Raw genomic sequence first — 19,117 nt, 5'->3', positions numbered from 1 at the left:
TATCACAGCTAACAGGTACCCGTAATTAACATAGCTGGCGTGGGAGTGGGTGGTGTTGAAAATAAACTGCGATTAAGCGAGGAGAGCACGCTATCGTGAAAACCACGCCTCGAGGGGTCGGCCATTTTGATGCGTGAACGAGCGAATTCCTATTGGTCATGACCCACATGAATTCTGGATACAACATTCCCAGAATTCCCCCTCGGGATGACGCTCGTCCCTGCTGCTCGAATCCCCCATTGTCCGAGGAATCATCACTCGAGTCGCTGTTAATAATTCGTTGGGGTTGCGTGGTGAATGCCATTCCCACCCATCCCCCTTCTCGCTGTGGCCATTTGGCCATTGTGTCGGGGGAACTTGAATGGACTATATTGAGCTATTAGATACTCTGGGAACAAACATTTTGAGTTTTCTGTATATTTTAAATATGTAAGGGCCATTTGAGGCTTTGCAAAATGCAGTCTATGACGCGGTTAGGTTTAGGTTCCAGGTTTGCCATTCTTTTGTGACTTCTTTAGACAGGTTATAGGTGTCGGAAAGGTTTCACTAATTTGATAGATCAATTATGCTTTACTTTTGTCAAGTGTCTGTAGCGTTAGGAAGGACTTTATGTTGACTCCAGAGTATTGGAGCAAGAAAATAGGCAATCGATAACGGAAAGAGTACTCTGTGTCTAAACATGCTTCTAAAAACAGACGATTCTCTATTCATTTAATTTCACAATTAAGAAACTCAATGGGTCACAAATAAGATTTGGTCTATATCCATAATTTCTGATCTATTTTTGTCCACAGCCAACAACGACATTCGCACGATGCACTTCTGGAAAGCAGTCAGAATGGTCCAAACCAGGGGTTCGTACTGCTGCACCGGGTACACTCCGCCCTCGGGAGCGCCAACTTATGAGGGACAGGTGCCCTACATAGGGGTTGCACCACCACCGAATGCCTTTAACCTCAGGCCCCTCCTGCATCCTCTGAATATGCCGGCCACTAGGGTACCATCCAGTCCTGACAGCCCTCCAGAACATTCTACTACCACGTAGCCCAGGTAAGCTCCATTTTATACACTCTATAATAGTCTGATGCGAGACATACCTTCTCAGTTCTTGAATAACCCCCGAAGCAATCCCTTTCAAGTATTAGGAGTTCTCATATTTCACTGTTAAACAAAAAGTCCAACTTTTTGTATTATTTATGTAATCAATTATGTAATTACCATTATTATTTACGATCTTTTGCCATCTTATTAATAAATGTACGTACCTATAAAGAATTGGGAATTTATGGGTACTTCTAATACATAATTATTTGGAGGGAATAGAAACTATAGAAATTTAAGTGGTTCGCAGATTAAAATGTTTTGACTTGTTAGAATTATTTTTACGTACTTAGTTCAGAGAATTTGTAGTAAAGTTTCTTAATGAGCTTCTTTTATCGCGTTTCTCGAAATCTCGAGATAAATTTTAGTTATTTTAAGTCGAAATAAATTTACTTTTGTAGCAAAAGCTACCAGTTGAAATACCCATCAATTACGTTTCGGTATAATGGGTTTCTAAATTCCACTGAACGCACCGAAGCCAATCTCGTGATCCTGACAGAAACTTGCGCATGTTTATCCTCTCTCAACCTATGAAACAAACGTGCACCACTCTTCGCGAAGTTATTGCTTACGAACTCATAAAAGTGAATCTCATTACATGGCTTATACTACATTTTCCACTTTTTTATGAAAACAACGTCCTTAATCCTAAAGTTATCATCCGTGAGAAAAGGGTGAAGGAACGCAATTATAGTTGAACGTGTAGGCTGAGAGGCTTCCAGATAAACTATACGCTATTTTTAGTCGAGACATATAATTTTTCCTAAGTGCATCGCGTTCGGGTTAATTGCTGGATACCATCCCGCCTTTACGTATTAATTGTGCAAGTTTTTATGTGAGAACGCAACATCCTCGCTCGTTACTTTGTCTGGCAGCTGTATTAAAAACAGAACGATTAGAAATTAAAATGAACGTGCAAGAAGCTTAACGATGCAATCTAGGAAATACCGTGAGATTCGTGGCAGGCTTTAATGAACGATCGAGAGTGTATTATTGCACTTATCATCTCCGAATCTCGTTCTGTATTGCGCTTTAGAGTATCGAAGCTCCTGAAGTCGGGTGAATATGAGACACCAAACGGAAGCCAGGCGGAGGATTAGTTTTCGTTTTAACGATATAAAGCTCTTCTTTTCCCTTCGAACGTTCTTCTTTTGTCTGAAACGTCCGAACCTCCGAGTCGTAATCGCAAATCCGGCGCTCGTAAACCAGATTCTAAACTATAAAACGCCCTTCTCCTTTCAAGAGCCAGCCAGACCGTATATCGCTTAAACCAGCGAACTGTTCCGCAACTTCCTTCTTGCGTCCCTTTTCTTCTGCTTCTTGTACCCCCATTTCTCCCTTTTCTAATCTCTTTTTATTTATTTTAACACTGTTCCACATAAATTTTTCATGGATTTTTATTCCTCCCTGTTGTATAATTTATGATTCTTTAATTTTCAATTTGTTTCTTATTTAGCCTCTTATGTATTCTTCATAATTTTCTGTGATTGCACATCAACTTCTTTTCTGTGTTTAAATAATGAAATGAAGTTAGCGATATTCGATAGAAACATTCTGGATTTTTCAGTCAACTCGATAATCCTATTATAAATTATTCTTATTCCCAATTTTTTCCAAATTTTTTTTAGTCACTCTACGAGAGTAAACGATACTTCAAAGTAGTTTTGTGTAACTGTATAGGAGAAGTCGTCGATGTGCCACTCCTCGATTATTAGAGATATTCCTTATTCCACTGATTCATAAAAGAGGGTATTATTAACCCTTTAATTAAATTACTGACTTTGTACAGAAGTTTCCACATTCTTTGAGCCAATTGCATTGTATAGTCGACGTTATTATTTTCATAATGATAGAGAACGTTTCGCTACGTTACGGTGGTTACTTCAGGGATTCTTTGGTTGGAAGACTATTAAAAGACTAGTTTTTTTTATGTCTGATCGATAATAAATTAGGATTGACAATTTTTCGCGTAAGTACCTCAATTTCAAGACAATTCAAAGAGGAGAAATTCTAATAAATATTATAAATTTTTTTAAATGCAGTTTCATTTTTAGAAAAAAAAAATGGAAATTAAATGAAAAATGAAAATATCGTAAAAATTAATCGATTAGGTGTGCACTTGACTAACGATACTTGGCGCAATACATTTCGCCGAAGACCTTCTAAACGCTTATTTACTAATATCATAAATAACTCGTTTGGTATCGGGAATTTACTGGTATTATCGATATGAATTATCAGTTTCTATTGAACAAGTGATATGACAAGGTACAGAAGTAACCAGTAGAAAACATGCTCCATGTTCGCATTAATCTAATATTTTTAAGAACTCCTCAACTTTTTAAGAACATGTTCCATAAATAAAACTCCCTGGCATGTCTTACGAGTTCACTGATATTTATGTCCCAATACTGAACAAGTTGCTCAAAATAACTATAACGAGACTAAAAAAAAAGTAAAACAGTACTTTCAAAAAATGATGGAGATGCATATGCTAAAAGAACTCATCCTCCGCCCAGTATGATAATAAATCTTAAAGTGGGGCGAGAATCGAGTCCCACTTGTGCTCAAATTTTCTCGCCTCTCAGTGCTCCTTAACTTCTCAGCACCTCGGTTTTACTTCCACCAACATTTTGACTTCTGGAACCCGTGCAACGCCGAACAGAGTTTACGACGTAGCGCCCATTCTACCGAGGGCAAAGTGTCCCCGAAGTTAGAGCTCAAACGACACATTTCCACGCAACGCAAAGCATTCTCCGCTCAATTTTGGGATCAAAGGCAGCCAATACTAAAAGGCATCCGAACGTAATGGACGTTGAAGTTACGCCGAATGCCAGTGCTTTCTTCAACGTTCGACAAAACATCGTCCCGCGGGCGGACAGATTTACCGAGGCGGGTTTTGACCGCGAGGGCCGCAACCGTGAAACAAAACCGAAACAAACTGTGTCTGACTATGTCTGTCGACATTCTCCTGCAAGCTACTTAGGTATTTCGAACCGCAAACGATTTTCCCGGCTAACTTCATCAAAGCGGCCCCTACTGATGAGCCTTGGCCACTCGCGAGAACTTGAGGATACGACCTCGACTTTAACGATGACGACACCATAAAGAATTGAATTTACGAGTCGCCTGGCCACCCTTCGTTCTGGCTTTGTTCAGGCTTCTTAAGGCGCGTTTAATTCTAGTGGGGCGATAGCCCGTGCTTGGACGTTGACATGTGTTTGCATGTATGTAGCGAACGACAGTAACGAATGACTTTGACTTGACACCTTGATTGCTACGTAGCTGTTTATCAAAGTTTTATCAGAAAAGGAGATTCTGACTTTAAGGGTTGTTTTTATGTTAAGGAAAACATCTTGCCGTGTTTCCATAGTAAAAGTGAATTAAATACTGGGGGACTTGTTTGCATAAAGAAAACGTAGTGACATCTTTATGCACTTATATTTTTATTAGTCACTGGCAATGTTTAGTGCAGTTCAGGTTTCATTATGGGACACGTTGGATATAAGAGAGATGCGAAGGTAAATAGATTGTTCAAGGAGAGAGACAATAATTTATTATGGAATTAGTAAAAGTAGTTTAATGTCTAATTAAAAATTTTAGTAGAATGATAGTGACTGACTTGAAATTGTGCTTGCAATTACAAGTTACTTATTATTATTTTCTCGTGTTAAATAGATAGAATTTTAACTTGGACATTGTCGTACATGTAGCAAGCAATCAGTGTTTCTGTGTCAAAAAGTGTGATGTCATGTAAGTTAATAATGGTTCTTTACCTGTAATTGATTACAGGCAGATACGTAGATAGTTGTCCTAATAATCTGTTACACTTTTTCATTCAACTTGGTTAAGCTTGTTATATTCTACGTTTTGAAACTTGCACTCGCGCAGCACGTAGCCCCTTGTTGATTAAGGAATAAAAAAACGTATTGTAAACGACGCATCGAGAACTAATAAGTATTATCAATGTTACCATATTTTCTGCGTGAGCGACGTTTCTCGACGTAACGCCTCATTATTGACCGTCGCAAAATAAAATTGTCGCCCTCGCATTTTACACATGTTTCACACAGCTGTCGCTGCCATTTTATTTTCTCCCGTGCTCAGAAAACATGTCGTACCACCATTTTACATTGTTAGCTATCGAACTTCTGAGATGAACACGCGTAAGTGAATTTTACAATGGCCTCATTCGGTCAATGAACCCGCTGCTTTAAAAATATTACGTCGAGAATTAGTAATCGGTTAAAAACCAGAATTCAAATCAAATTGGATTAAATTGTCTATCGAATTTGTTGAGGAAAAAATGGGAAAAAATATTGTTACTTAAAATCCTGACTTCAGGAAATCGTAGGATCGCGAGATTGCAAATGGAAGTGGGCAATAGGGTAATCGTTCGTAAGATCACATCCTGATCGTATCCACCATGAGAACGGTGAATCATGAACGCCAAGTCGAGAGGAACATCATTGGACACTGGCCAAAGTTTAAAGCTCTAACAGTACTAGTTGAGCGAATGATTCCATCGAGAGATACGATAGGTCAATCTCGTCCCGTTTATAGGCGACATTTGAGTCCTGCACAAAGATGGAAAGGAGTCAGTAAATCTGCAGCTATAAAGAACGTTGCTGCATTGACGTTCTTCCTCCATTGGGAGAACAGAGATAAACATATTACCTTGAAATTTCCGGTTGAATGTAAATACATTTTTTTTAACTGTAGAGAATTGACAAGTGTTCACTCAGAGTAATAAAATAAGTTACATGAGTAATACGATAATTTTGTTAAATTGTTAATTTTAAAGTTAATTAATATTAGTTTATTTTAAAATGAAGTGTATATTCTGCCCACTAATATTTACTTGAAATATTTATTTCAGCCTGATTAGGAGTAGATAACTACATTGAAATATGTAAAGTGTACATAGATACATTATCAGAATGAATGATATATAATACGATTCTACGTAAGACTGACAAGTGAGTTTACTGAAAATGTGGAAGTGATACACTTACAATTTGGTAGGAAACAAGAGCATTAATAAGAGAATTTAGAAAAGCATGACAGAAAATTGAGTATAGAGAAACATGGATTCCAAATGCTCTCAGATAGTCACTTCAATAAATCTATACTCTCTAATCTGCCTATCTACTCTGAATACTATTAGACATTCTATACACTGTAATAAATAACTATCTTGCATCTGATAATTACAAGGCCCTGAGTCTTATCTTTTATTTGCTACTTGATATGCATATTCCATTGAAGCTTGTATAAAAGAAAACACATATAAATAAAATACATGTAAAAATGCATGTAAGTAGGACGGTATATTTTATTGCAATTTAAGTGTCACGAAAAACGAAAGCCATCGCCGTAGTTTAATACTTGTGCAACCCTGGAGTGAAGTACTCACACACGGCCACTCCTCTCTGCCATGCGAGACAATTTACTGCCACTCTCTTTCAAAAAATCCTCGTCACTTAAAACATATCCTAACAAGTATATCTCGTCTCGCATACTCAAAGAGTCACATTTGCTGTTTCAACATAGAGAAATTAAACGGCCATCGCGATGTGGAAGTCAAAAAAGAACGTGGCACGTCGAATGAAGGAAGAACAGGTCTTTGACTTCCCAATCGCTGATTCGGAGCGGGAATTAGCAACAAAATCGAGATTTATCGACCATAGAGTCGTCTGGCCGCGTCGTTTCCAGCCGAAGGGGTATCAGTATCGCGCAGCAACGACGCTCGTAAAACCGCCTAAAGATGCAAGAACGACAAGGGACCGGTAAATGGCGGGGAACGAAAGCGAAAGATGATTAAAAGATCCGTGACGTTCACTGTCCAGCTATAAATTCCTCTCGCTTGTAAGATCAGAGTCGTTCGACTCTGTTGCTTGCGTTTCATTTTTTCCGCGAATTTTATTGGTCCCTTGGCACTTTCGCGATGATGGTGTGGCACTATGTCCTTCTGTGAATAAAACTTGAGGGCCTTTAAGGTGACACCATGCGTCGAACTGTGGACTGAGGCCTCGACTCTGTGTTATCTATCCGGTAGAAATCTGACTTCCTATTGTATTACTAATAATGTAGTTCAGCGCGGACCAGAAGTCACTTCACGATTCTTTGCGACAGTAAACTTTGTAGAAATGTGAAAAAGTATACCCAGGCTTTGATTAGGAAATTATTTTCCAGTCCAAATAGATCTTTTGTAAGTACCTATGGAAAATTATTTGAAGTTCATCTTTCACAGTGTTTGAAAAAAGCGCAAAGCCTATAGAATAGTAAAATTACCAAATGAAATCAGTAATATCAGTAACATTGATGTGATAAGTAGAACCCAAGGGTTTGAAAGCATATTATCCCTTTCCATGTTAATTAAAAAGCTGACTCTCCGCACCAAAAACAGCATTTCTCAAGATGGAAGGGTTCACAACTATCTCTTCCATCACGAATCAACATCAGTAAGAAATAAAAGGTACTAAAAACTTCTCGTAAATCGGTAAACAAATCCCTTCTCGCTCGCGCTTATAAAACTATCCAAGCCGTCGAAGCTAAAAATCGAATTTTACACCGACCACCCCGCATAAATTATTCAGAAAACTGCCACTGTCGGTGACTCAACCGCGGGACAATTCGCGTCGAAGGAGCGTTTCCCTCTTTCCACGTTCCCCCCCTCCGTCCTGCCCGTTCCGTCGAAATGAAAGAGCTGGATAAACAAAAAGGCAAGATAGCAACCGATCGGTGGATATTCACTCAAACTGGCCAGCCGCATGGAGGAGAGGATTAGTTTTGTCCTGTACGGCGTGGAGCAGCAGCATCAATGTAATCAGACAGGTCGCTCAAAGCGGACTTAACGATGGTCGTAAACGCGGTTCGCTTTACGGCTCGCGGTATTTTTTTCCTCTCCTCACCACCATCCGTCCCGTCGTGCTTTGCTTCTTTCTGCTCGTCGTCTTTCCTCCACCTCCTCTTCTTATTCTTCTTCTTCCTGTTCTCCTCCATCTCGGCCGTCGTTCAGCTGGCAACCGTCATCGCGGAGTCGTAAGTGAGTCGCACCCCTGACTCCTGGCTTATTTTACTCGCTGTCGTGTAGTAAACCAGCGGAGTTTATGCGACAGGCACTAGCAAAGTCGAAATCGTCTCTCGTGGCTCGCGGAACAAGCGTGATCCCGCGACGGAACACACCGGAATTCGCGGGTCCGCTCGTAAACGCTTCAGACGTCTTTCGACGGGGTAAGATCCCTCCTGAGATCGAAAAGGGGTCACGTTGTGTCTTTGCTGCGGATCAATGTTTCTGGCGCGCTGAATTTTCGGGTAACCGATTGCGGCAGTGTGGCAAGATGTTTGAATGGAATTGAAATTTTCGAATGACTTTGGAGCTTTTCAGAGGCAACACTGTTTTATTTTAGGGAATTGATTTTCTGTTGAAAATAGATCGTCTGAAGGAGCAGGAGTAATTTATCGCTGTTTTGGGTTCATTTTGTGGTAGCCATTAATTTTTTCAATTTTTGTGATTACGATTGGCCTGTTGGAAGTAGAATTTTAATTTTAATAATATTAAGTAGTATAGTAATTGAACTTTTTTTTTAGAATCCCTCGTGATACAATTTTTCAGTTTTTCAATCTCTCATAAGTTCAGTTTACGATTGAAAATGATTAAACTGCAATTACGTGGTCTAAAATCGCAGATATGAATTTTAAACTCCATAAATGTTCATGTGTACTGTACCTACTATGTTTTCATGATGGTTGTAAAAGTATAGAGGAAAAAATTCAATTTCCGTGACCTAAGGGATAAAAATATTCCCTTACAGAATGAAAAAGCATGGAAATGATAGTTCTGAAGCGATCAGATATGGTATTAAAAAAAAGTAGAGAACATTTAAGGAAATCCAGGCCAGTGAATGATAACACGAGGGGGAATGTCTATCATTAATTTATAGAGGATAATTTCATTGGGGTGTATAAATTCTCTCTCGTGATTCGAACATGCTAACCGAGGATTTACAACTGCAAGCGCAAAGAATATTCTACGAACACTTTAAGGGGGCGATCGTGAAGTGCTACGGTCGACAAGAGACGGGTTCGCATATTTCAGCAGTACAAGTATGGATAGTAAAGATCTAATCGTTCTCTCCGTACTACGCGATAACGTTTTTCTGTGGCTGCGTATTTTTGCGTAAGGGTGTCGTAAAAACACAGTAAATTTGCATTTTCCGGCCTCTCGACAAGTATACACCTTGCTGTAAATTCATTTGTTGCAGGGAGAGTAGTGATTGATTTTCGATATTATCCAAAATGAAACTCTATTGAAAATCAAATGTTTCGAGTAATGAAGTTTTTAAGATGGGTCTTGAGTGAAGATATAAAATCCTTGAAATAACTGTATTTTAAGAGTTTACACATTTTTGGAATTTGTCTCTACTTTTCAATACAATTTTTAATCCAAATCAATTTTCAAACCCCACCAGAGATTATCTAAGATCAACCCCATAACTGACGATCGAGCTATCGACTAAACTTGAAGTAACTGAATTTGGACTTGCAGCGGTGAAATATATTTAGCTAGGGAACGATCTTAGCGAAGAAAGCGATAAAACCAGTTGGTCGATAAAGGGAGTATGGCCGTTGACTGGGGGATACTTACCCCATCGAATTATAAAAAAGAAGGAGGGCCTGGAGATTTCGTCGAATTCGCCGAAAGTAATTACAACGTGGGGGAACATGTTATACGAAAGTGTACAGTCGGCCTTGACGGCGATCGTCGGCCCTATTCTCTAAGAACGGAGGCGCAATTCCCAAGACAAAGCAATAATTAACAGCGGGCGAAGTGCGTGAGCCGGCGTCGGTTCTTCTTCATCCTCTCCTCATCATCGTCGTGTCTTTCCTCGCGTACTGTAGCTGGAGAACCCACAGCCGCGCAGCGTTAAGCAGTGTAACAGGCCGGGCTCGCCTGGCAAAAGGAGTTTTACTACTTTCTAACCACAGTCGCGGGCTACAATTAAACCCCCATAAAACCTCGTCGTAACTTTTTTAAAAGCGGCCGACCGCTCTCGCGCGCTTACACAGCTCCCTTCGTTTGCCCCGGCAAAAACCTCGCCATATTGCATCCTTAATGAAGCCCCGGGACGTTACGGGTAGCGACGTCTTCCGGTCGACCTTAGGCACCGTCTTCGGTCAGATCACGACGGACACAATATCCCTCGAAAACGCTCACTTTGGGCTCTCGATACGTCTCGCTCCTGTGGGACTCTGAGCATCGATGCTGGGCTGAAGAAGACTCATCCCTAGATAACTGTGGCTATACGAAGAAAAAACATAAGTCAGGTTCTTAAAAAATCTCACTCTCTCTTTATTGAAATCTAGATAGTAGAAAAAAATTGATCCCTTAAATCTCACTAGCTTAATGTTAGAGAGACATTAAATGACGAGAAGTTCTGTAGCTAAGAACCAACGTGACCCAAGTCCTTTTTTGTTATTCTTCAGAAGAGCTGAACTAATAACTAAATACCTATTATTCTAATAAAACGAAGAGAAGGTAATAAGATTCTGTAAAACACTTAATTTTGAAGGAAATGGACTTGGGTTAGTCTGGCTCTGAAGTACAGAATTGCTGTGTTTTAAAATTAGCGACCACGAGTTTTGATGAATATTCCTTATAAGACACCCTCATCTCAAGGAACCTCAAGCTTTCACAAAACACGCTTTAACAAACACTACTCACAGTTTTTCTTAGTCTTGTCCTGCTATTGCCAAGGCATCGACAGATCTGGAACAGAGCATCTCGTCTCCAAGGAAATGGGTCGAACCGTTGACACGCGGGTGGTCATATTCTTCTGGTTCGTCCATGGAACTCGATTATCGTCTATGAGGAGAGATCGGTAGAAGGCGGGGTTCTTTTCATTAACGAGACGCGCGTATCCTGGGTGGACCCCGCGGTGGCTTAGCTCGCCGAGAGGTAACCGCTCGACAGACGTCGTATTTCATAGAAGCCCGGCTGTATTTTCGCGCGTATGACTTTAACTGTCGATGCGGACTTCGCTTGTATTTCTTCTCAAGTTTTACTGGCGCTAGGTCGACCGCTCTGAGCCGTAAACGTCAGTCCCCGCTAAAGCCCTGCACGCCCGCTTGTCAGGTTCCTCCTTCGACCTTCCTCTTCGTCTACTTCGTTACCCCCTCGCGTCCTCGCAACTACCACGGTGTCTACTTCAGACACGACGAGAATCGCCCGACAGTTTATCCTCTGGCCAAATTCCGAGGAGCAACAGCCTTTTTTTCTGAACAGTGTACCAGAGATTGTTTCATGGTAGAACGTTGCTGCATTGTTCTTTGTTGGCTGTTCGTCGAGATAGGGGCTACATTTTAGCTATGGGAGTTCAGTGTTTGAGACGGAAGTTAGAGAAGGAGGATTCTAAACGGTGAAGAGAGGCTCGAGCTTGGTGTTTTTCTATTTTCTCTAATTCTGGTTTCAGTAAGTAGTATATGTCAACGATAATAGCTTTGGAAACGTTATTGTCAAAACGTTTGAATGCTTTTTTCGAGTGAACGATTCCTAATCTTAATTACCTTTTTGACATATCTACAGTTTATTTTTGATATATACTACTTGTGGACAAAACCTAGAGTGAATTAATACAAGATTTCGTTTTTCTCATGCCTTTTGTTCATCGTACAAAAATACTTGGGTTTTTCGAATAATTCTACAGTTCAGTGTGGCAGAAGCTCACAGGGGCGAGTTGAATATTCCAAGAAATAAGGGAGGTCCTTCTAATGGGCTCATTATTTACGTTGATAGGTACAGAAACGACGTGCAAGGAATCAACCCTATAGATGAGCTTATCACGATCCCCGCGTATAACAGATAAGTACTATTTGAAGTATTCGCGGTGATTTTATGGTCCCCCACCCTTTAGCCCCGGAAAACGCGAACGGGGTAGAAGTGAGAAGCTGCGAAGCACTTACCAGCGAACGATAAACCTCCACCCACCCACGTCCGTGACCACTGTGAACGGTTACCATTTTAGCTACGTGCCTGGATGTGTCTTCCTCTCCTTAGACCTCGTTTACGACTTCTCGAGCGGTCGTCTGGGAATCTGCCTAGATCATCCGTCGGATGAAACTTCTCTGTTGAGAGTGGATCATTGTCCAATCGTTCCGTCCAGGATATACTCGGATGTCCTGATTTTTCCTTCGGTCTGAATTCGAGACTGTTTAACTCGAAATCGTTTAGCAGGAGAATACAAGTAATTCTGGCGAATGCTCTGCGTGCTAAAAGCTCTTGCAAATAATTGGTTCAGTATCTGTAGTTCAACTGTGAATATTAATGAAAAATCAAAACAGCAGAAACTTAGGATAATTTAAATACAGAAATTCAGCTTAATCAATTGCGATTTGCGTTATTGCTCAATGTCAATCGATGAAAAAAAAGATACATTACTATGCATATGTAACTAAGATAAAGAAACTCGCTAAAAATATTTGTGGAAGGAGGGAGGAGCTTATTATCCGCTATAAATTTAAAACAGTTCTGCAGGTGCGTCTTGGGTGCACCTTGTATACCGAGTACTAGTTCTGGTTTAGCCTGTTCGAGACAGGAATAGAGCTGAACCTTGGCTGTCAGAACGATGTCCAGCTTAACATTCGATCACGTGAACAGTGATACTTAGTAGAAGGATGTGATGGAGATGTGTAGGAGTTTGTGATTTTATATTTCGCTTTTAGCTACAGAATTAGTGTAATCTACGTTTCTTTTCTTCAGAGAAAAAGAACTGGAAAATCAAAATTCCTGAAAATATTTAACTTCTACGAATCTGGTAGCAGAAGGTTACAATTTCCCTATTATTAATTTAGAGTCCAACTTCTTTAGTAGCAAATTCATTAAACAATTCTTCTTTACATGTAATAGGATGTCTCATTAAGTACCTACTAAACAACAGCAATATTCAAAGCCAATTGAACATCCATATATGCACTAGCATCCTTGAAGAAGTTAATGAAACATGTGTGCACACTTAACACTTGAATGGTGTTACTAATTCTGCCTAGAGGATACACCATACCTTCGAGCCGAACAATAAATCATTCTTCAGGTTCAATCGTCTACGCAACAGGTCCACCAATTAGGTCGGATAACCGAGGTGGTCCGTTCACCGTTTTAAACGAAAACCCCTAACAAGCCCTCCTACGTTTAATAACCCTATCAGTAACCGATGATCATTCACCAGTAAATATACCGTTTTCTTCGTTCGCTGAAATTCGTCGTGAAACGCGGCAAATGAGAATAGGGAACGCGTGGCGGAGAGGTATCACGCGGCTAAGGAGATTGCCAGGCAGCGTATAGTTGTAAATCATACTTTTACGAGGCGCCCCATGGTCAATCGAGAGAAGGTCGTCTCGAAAGAATGGAACATGAATCGTGAATCGATGGGTGTCTGTGGCTTTTCTTGCTCCTCTCTTTGCTCGAAGATACGACTGTCTTTCCCTGCTACGACTGTCTCCTTCCCACTGATAGGCTTCAGGCTCCTTTACGACTTTGTAATTACGGGCTGGTTCAACGTTGGAACCCTTTGACGATGAGTGACGCAGCTTTGATTTAACTCTTGGAATTTTAGCACAACTGCCCGGCGTCTTGAATCGATGCATAAGATAAGAAAATCTGGGAATCTTTCGCGTCAATCGCTGGAGATGGCGAAGTTGCAATTTAAGGGATCTCTCAGATCTTGATTGCAATGTTATTATATGTAACAGTGATATTTCATTGTACTGAAAATTTGAAAAAGAAGGAGATAAAATTATCTTTCAAACAAAAAAGTATAAAAAAAGCGTGATTCCAATTTCAGAAAATCGGAGTTTGTGATTGCACCCTAACTTACCTCGTTATCCTCCCCTTTAAGAATTCAAACTCTGAGAAAACTGATCCCAGAAGCAGATTTCCTACATCCTCCGAGATCTTAATTGCAACTGTAGAATTCGTACCGTACTATCACACACCTCATTATACCGTCTCATAGTAGATTCTTAACGACAAGCACCGAAGATTGCGACCAATTGCAATACGTAAGAAACCTGGATCCTCTGGTAGGCATCGTAGTAGGTAATAGGTAGGGAGGAAAGTTTATCGTTCCCCGACGCATCGCTAAGAAGAAGGAAAAAGGGAAGAAGGAAAACATGTCTCGTCTTTCGTGGCGCTGGAAAGTCATGAAAATGAGGCGAATCGTAAAGCCGCGGAACAAGTTCGTGAGCTAGAACAGGACAGAAGGAATGCGTCGGTATATTCCAGAAGGAACGGGAGTAACGATGATGATGCTTGGTGGTCTTTCCTCCTGGTCGAAAGCGGCGTCAAAGTAACAGTCGATCGTTCGGGCGGTTCGCTTTACGAGTGGAAATAATATTCCGTGTATACGAGTCGATGGGTTAAATATGTGTAACATTTGATGGGGTCGTCTCGCGTAAGCGTTACGAGTCTCGTTACGAGTCCCATTAACTGGCCATCGTTTCTTCTATCGTTCCTTCTTCGTTCAACCCTTCTTCGTGTCCTAGGGGCCCTTCTTCGCTTGATTCAATTTTTCTTTCTATTTGGGGGAGTTTGTTTGTCCCACTGTTTTATGGCAAGTGAAAATAATAAAATTGTTTATTTTATATCTCTGCTTTCTCTCTCTCTTTTTTAATTAAAAGGAGAGTAAGATAACGTTGCATATATAGTGTATCAATTTTTCCTACTGTTTTTATGTTCTCGATTGAAGCCTCGAAAACCCTCAACCGCAAAATGTGAAGCCATAAATTCCTGAGAATCTCATGATGTCTAGGAGCCTCTAGAATGAGTGACCACCCCTTCTCACTAATTAGACTCAAAGTTACATTTAGATACCGCCTCGTCACGGCTTCAGGAATCTCATTTTATTTCCAGATTCCAGAATGTCGCGAGCTTTAATTAAATTGTTCCTCTTCTCGGCGAGTCTTTAACTTGCAAATCGTTCGGCTCCACGTTTCCATTTCGACATGTTTATGTGTAATCACGGATCGGTTTCGGGGGATCATCGTTTAGTCACGGTTAGGGTATCGACAGGCACGAACGACGATTAAAAGAGCTCTAGCAAAGAGAGATTCGAGATGTCCGGGGAAAACCCTCTGGAAGTCTATTCCACACGGATGGGGGTTCGGCCATTATCGCTGCGATACTTTCGAGACGTATGTCTACGAGACACGTTTTACGACGCGGCCAGGTTTTAGTGCCGTGCTGAGCCGAGTTTCGCTTCACTAGGATTTCCACTGTTCGATTTTAGCCCCTGTCCCTAGCTTGAATATATTTTCTGTATTGGGAGGGTAGCTTTGAGGAGCCGACGAGATGTTTCAATTTCGATTGAAAGCGTTCTGCGTCACCTTCGTCGGATCCCAGAATTAACCTTCGAACGTAAATTGTACGAACACTCGTATAGATCGGCGAAACGAAATCCATTCGTTGCAGAAACTTGGTTACAATAAGATAGTCTTGATCAATATAAGAATAGCTAGACTGAAGTTCCACTTTAGAAGCTACTCTACATTGTGACCGTACAGTGTCCACCGTACTTGGAATTTACTCTCAGGATCTATACAAGTTATATTGCTACTACAAAAATTGGAAAGACAAGAGCCAATAATCCCATCTCCATCCCCTCACAGTTCGATATCCCGCTCAAATCATTTAGTCGACGTATGGAAGCTTCATCCATCCGCGTTGAGGAATATCAATCGACAGATGAAACCGGCCGGAAGGACCCCCGATGAGGAAGGATAAGAATCGCGCGCCGTGAAGAGGAACCGGCGTGTCTAGACTTTCGAAAAAGTCAGCGACGACCCTTGGCGGAGCACAGGAAACCGGGTCTGGCCTGGGTGAATGGCGGGTGGATGCACGTATGAAAACTAAGTCTGGGTTTCATTTGACTGGCTTTACGAGGGAGACATAAAATGGATTTTACTGTCGGCTAGTTCGCCAGTTCTCGAGTTGGTAACATTGCTTTAGCGAGCATAATATACCCCCTTCGCGTTTCTTCCCTCTTTCTCTCTGCTCCCCCTTCTCCCGTCCCCCCCCCTGGGACACACGTCTCCTCGCCGTCGTCTTTGCGACCCGACCTCCTCCTCTTCCTTTTTCCTCACCTTTCGACCTCTTTCGCTCCCTCCTCCACTCGGCGCACCCTTCCCCTCGCGGGCTCAAGTCAGCGCCGCGGTAAGTCCTCGCGCGCCCTCAAACTTTTCGCATGAGAAATGTCTCGCTACCAGATTTAATATCCGCCGGATAAGCCGGCACGCCGGTCGTTAACTTAACTTCGAATTCGTTTCCTGTACCCGCTTCGACAGCGATTTCAAACCGCCCTCGCGGCTCTCTGCTACCTTTCCCTCGCTTTAATGGACGTCATTACCGATCGTTTCGGCTCCACGCGACCGTTTAACGATTGCGTTTCTTAAAGTCTACTCGTCTACTGGTTTTCTGTATTTTTCTTTACCTTCGTTTGGGTTTCTTTGAGGCTGCCGCATGGGGGAGGGTGATGTAATAATTCGAACTGCTCGACAATTTTGCGAAGCTTCGTTTATTTTACTCTAGGAACGTTTTTTTCTTTTTTTTTTTTAAATTTTGTGTGACGGAGATATTCTGGCTTTTTCGAGCATGCCCCCAAGAAGGACTTCTAAAGACAGTTCCAGTGAAGCAGTTCTCTTTTACCCAACACATACACATCTCAATGTGGTCAGCTTCACTGTGACTAATTGAGAACAAAACCACTCGACAAGAGTTAAATCGCTTCGATCGACAGAAGGTAATTCGAATCTCATCCCGTACCTCAGTCAAGTTAAATCGCGGTCGAGTATACATATATTGCTGTCGTCTCAGGACACTTCGCAGAGTGTTCAACAAAGTTGTCGGTAAACGACTGAACAATTGAAATACCATTGAACCGTGTATACGGAGACCCGAGAAGTGATCTACGCTGCTCCAAGTGAAGCAAAAGCGTGACTCCACGCGATTCCCAAGCCCTATGCACAGAATGTAACACATCGCTAACCGCAGGCCAACCTTTTTTCTGATTTCAGATCGATTACCGACCAGTCGGTGAAGTAAAGCGGCTGGAAGAACAGGTCGAATCCAAAGAGAAACGACGCCGTGTTTGAAGCCAGGGGAGAAGAATCGACTCCGTCTGCGAGGATGAATCGCCTTGGAGGAGCAACCCTCTCCTCCAAGCTCTTCACTCTTCCTTCTCCTGGTCATCCCTGAACGTTCCCAATGGCATGAAAGGATGAAATTTCCGATTAACCGGAACGCAAGCGTTTTACTTCTCAGAAATAGCTTTGGGCCACGTTGCCAGGTCCACTTGGGTGATTCCTGCCAGCGCAAGAAGATTCGATTCATGGAACATCGGAGTCAGACCGTGCCAAGCGCAAGTGTCCAACTTCTTCCTAGTCGCTGGTTCTCAAGGAGAGGTTCCCATTGGTGGAGGAGTCGAGGTGATCATCGAGAACCATCAACGATGTTTTAAGACTCTACGCGGCGACGAAGAGTTTCTTAGGAGGAGACACAGGCAAAGACCAGCAGGAAGAGAATGTGTGGTCGAGATCCTGAACGCTTTACATAGTGATTGGTTTGTGAAGTCCACGGAGAAAGTCCAGCTTGGTACCTGACCCAGACTTAGCCCAGACCCAGTCCTCAGCCTATGAATCCTTCGTTTCGTCGATCGAATCACCTCCGTTTGCTTTGACCTTCTTCGCCTTTTGTTCCTGTCTTCTCCCTTTTCGTTTGTTTCTTTCTATTACTTATCCTCGGGCCAGGAGTGAAATCAAAGGGGACGAATTGTGCTCTGTCTCGATTATAAAGGAGATGGCCGATGTCGACCGGTTGCTGGGATATCCAGTCGCCTGTGAACGAGCTCGATGGTCATGTCGGTGATCAAGTGCCGTGTGCGGTGATCATGCATGATGTCGACACACATGATGGCTCTGAGTTAGGTACTTTGAACATCAGCCTCTTCTCCTTCCTAAGCTGGCTTCCTACAGCTTACGTTGATTCCATGAAGATCCCTGATCATGGAACGCGGTACCAAGCGATCCTGGATAATGATTCTCCTCCCTCCTATCTGCCCCTTCCACGGTGAGAAACGTGTAACGTGACTCCTCCAATCTGGATTCACCGATCAGGACGATAATCTCGATGTACTCGATGTCGCGTAATGAATCGGTTAGAGAAGGCGAGCGAGTGATCAAGCGACGAGCGAAGGATCAACTGATGGGTTACGTGCTGAAACTAGATCTTGAAACTCTGCAGCCAATTGGGGACGAAGTGGGTTAAGTGTGTGGAAAGGAGTTTGATGTTTCGAGGGTGAACTTGATTAGGCAGTTGGGTCTGCTTGGACACGGACATGTTCAGCTACTCGGCCTATTGTGATTGCGTCCATGTGCGTTTTGGTTTAGGTCGTAGACACTTGTTAGCGTGGATATTGAAAATGTACAGTTTCTTTGCTAGAATTGAATGTATATCTCACTGAAAAATATCCTGTGAGATTATTGCAGGCGTGTCGCTGCTTTGTCTTATCTACTGTAGACAATCGGAGACTTCTCCATCTGTGGAATTAAATAGAAGTTTTGTTTAATGAATTTCATTGATTAGTCTGGCGACATGCTTCTGATAGTAGCTCAGGATGTTTTTTCACTGCGTTTGTGTGTAATTGGTGCAGCTCAATTTAATCCACATTGTTTGTCTGTGGGTTCTGTTTAGCTGACAAGGGATAGTTCTGGCGTGTCTCCTTGCGATTTAGAATTTCATTTTTAGAACAATTCTCAAATTCAAAATAACTGATAGAAATTATTCTGAAGCTTAGCCAAGTGTCTACTATCAACAACAGAGACTTGCATGCTGCCATCTTGCAGCAGCAAGCTAACACCAAAGTGGTGCACCTCAGATCCTTCCCTTGTCTGTAACTGGTTCCAGAGGGCACACGTCCAACACCAGTGAAAAATGTTACTATCTTTAACAGACTTTCGAAAGTTG

The 19,117-nt window shown here is 41.9% G+C and overlaps 1 protein-coding gene across 1 annotated transcript in view; it reads left to right on the top strand.

Annotated features, from left to right (window-relative positions):
• The window catches only part of Dsx (transcription factor doublesex), an 86,279-nt gene extending 68,920 nt beyond the window's left edge, over positions 1 to 17,359 (top strand). The window contains exon 4 of the mRNA XM_076379324.1: positions 17,170 to 17,359. Within this exon, the coding sequence (XP_076235439.1) occupies positions 17,170 to 17,192 (23 nt within the window). The 3' untranslated portion in view covers positions 17,193 to 17,359. The remainder of the gene's footprint in view (positions 1 to 17,169) is intronic.
• The last annotated feature ends 1,758 nt before the right edge of the window (positions 17,360 to 19,117 follow it).

The sequence above is a fragment of the Calliopsis andreniformis genome, chromosome 5, assembly GCF_051401765.1.
Source record: "Calliopsis andreniformis isolate RMS-2024a chromosome 5, iyCalAndr_principal, whole genome shotgun sequence".
Taxonomy (NCBI): Eukaryota; Metazoa; Arthropoda; class Insecta; order Hymenoptera; family Andrenidae; genus Calliopsis; species Calliopsis andreniformis.
The sequence above is the reverse complement of the archived record's forward strand: the minus strand, read 5'-3'. Positions and strand labels throughout refer to the sequence as shown.